Source organism: Arachis duranensis, chromosome 7, assembly GCF_000817695.3.
Source record: "Arachis duranensis cultivar V14167 chromosome 7, aradu.V14167.gnm2.J7QH, whole genome shotgun sequence".
NCBI classification, from domain to species: domain Eukaryota; kingdom Viridiplantae; phylum Streptophyta; class Magnoliopsida; order Fabales; family Fabaceae; genus Arachis; species Arachis duranensis.
Window position 1 is genome coordinate 22,478,896 of NC_029778.3, and position 1,954 is coordinate 22,480,849.

At 36.9% G+C, this 1,954-nt stretch overlaps 1 protein-coding gene across 1 annotated transcript; it reads right to left on the minus strand.

Moving 5' to 3' along the window:
- Positions 1–489: 489 nt before the first annotated feature.
- LOC107458337 (protein LIGHT-DEPENDENT SHORT HYPOCOTYLS 6) lies at positions 490–1,472 on the minus strand. The gene has a single exon (XM_016076547.3). The coding sequence runs from the start codon at positions 1,271–1,273 to the stop codon at positions 611–613; it is 663 nt and encodes a 220-aa protein (XP_015932033.1). The 5' UTR covers positions 1,274–1,472; the 3' UTR covers positions 490–610.
- Between the last annotated feature and the right edge of the window lie 482 nt (positions 1,473–1,954).

Below are 1,954 nucleotides of genomic sequence, written 5' to 3' on the forward strand. Positions count from 1 at the left end.
ATGAATTCATCGACATACATGATGAAAACGATGCATGTGATGGTGGCTTTATTAAGACTTTGGAGTCTTCCTTTTTAGAAAAATAACTTTGTTCCGAGAAACTATATTAGGCAAAACATTATAGACCATTAATTAACCAAAGCAAAACAAAATATATAGCAGCAGCAGCAGCAGCCAGAGGGTGGAGCTATAGTAGTTAACTAAACAAAAGTCTAGTTCTAAACTTCTAATAATTATGTTGGGAGAAATTAAATAACATTCTTATATGCACAGAATTTCATTGAACATAGCATATGATTGCATTTGAATAGATGAGTAATCTTTGCTTTATTTTGATAACTCTTTATTACTTAAATCAAATAATATTTCATTTTTTCAATTGCCAACCCTAAATTAAAATAAGAGCTTCGAATAAATGTGCTATATTATTACACTATCTTCGACTTAATCTCAGAAGAATTTCGTAGATGTCTAACTTACAATAAGACGTAATTCAAAACTAATTTCCTTACTAATAAATATATAATAACAATAGTAGTGGTTATAAAAAATTAGAAGAAGGAAAATAAAAAAGGAAGTAAGAAAATTCGATTTAAGGAGAAAAAAAAAACTATACTGTAGTAGCAGTAGCAACAACACTAGGTGTAGTATTAGTAGCACTAGTAGAAGCTACACTAACATTAATAACACCATGACCACCACCACCGTCACTTTCCCTGGTGACGACCGTAGAGACATTAGCAAGAGAAGTACTGACTTCTCCGCCGTCACTAATTACAGTGGTGGTTGAGACGGTAGTACTTCTCTTGCGCTTCTTCTTTTCATAAGGAATCCCTCTAGCCTTAGCCTGTCCTTCTCTAACTTCCCTAAGGTAAATCCGGACGGCCCGAGCGCCAAACGGGTTGGACTCGGGCCGTCCTCCGTTTTCTTCGTAGGCTGCCCTTAGACGTCCTATAAGAGCGTCTAAGCTGCCCCATGCCTGCTTCAAGGGGCAGGCGCAGGGCGAAGGAGGATTCGGATGTCCGAAGTAAGGGCACCCGGTGACGTGCACCTTGGTCTTCCCGAACTGGTCGAGATACTTGAGGAACTCGATGACGTGTGCGCCGCTGCACCGTGCAAGCGTCAATGGCGGCTTGTGGTTCCGAAGGTACTGCAGGAACGTGTTCCAGTCACGACGCTTCTGCGATTCGTAGCGGCTCGGTGGCGCAGGAGGAGGAGGAGGAGGCGTGTCGGCAGTTACCAGTGGAGGTGGTTCCCCCGGTGCAGAGTCCATGGCAGGTTCGATCGATCAAGTGTTTATTTGAGAGAAGGAAAGGGAAATTGAAAGGGGTGGGTGTTAGTGATTTCTGATAGAGTTGTTTTGTTTTGATGAGAAGAAAGGAAGAAAAGAAGAGAAAGGAAAAGAATGAAGGGGAGAGAGAGAGAGAGTTGATAGATGGGACGTGAAAAGGAAAAGAAGGGATGAATGAAAGAGAAGTGATGAACAGTGTTGTGTAGTGTGTAATAATAAATAAATAAATAAATAAATAAAATAATTTAATTTGTTGGGGGATTCAGAAAATGGTAATTCAAATCACATGGGTTAGTGGGGCCGGTGCCATATCGACGTGACAGGTTTACTATTCACCACCGGCGGCACTCCGCACTCATCCCTTCCACTTGCCCAATTGTTCCTCTTAGATCACGTTTGAAAAGATCACGTTTGAAAGAAAAATAAAAATTAAAAAATAGAGATTGAAAAATAGAAATTAAACTTAATTAAATTTTTATATTATATTTAATATAAAATATATAGAATTGAATTATATATTAATATTTTATTTAATTTAAAATAAAAATAAAAATAAAATATATAAAATAATTAAATTATCTATTTATTTTAAATGAAAATATTAAAGAATTTTAACTCAATAAATTCTCTTTTTTTTCTTTTTTTATTTTGAATTTCAGTGGA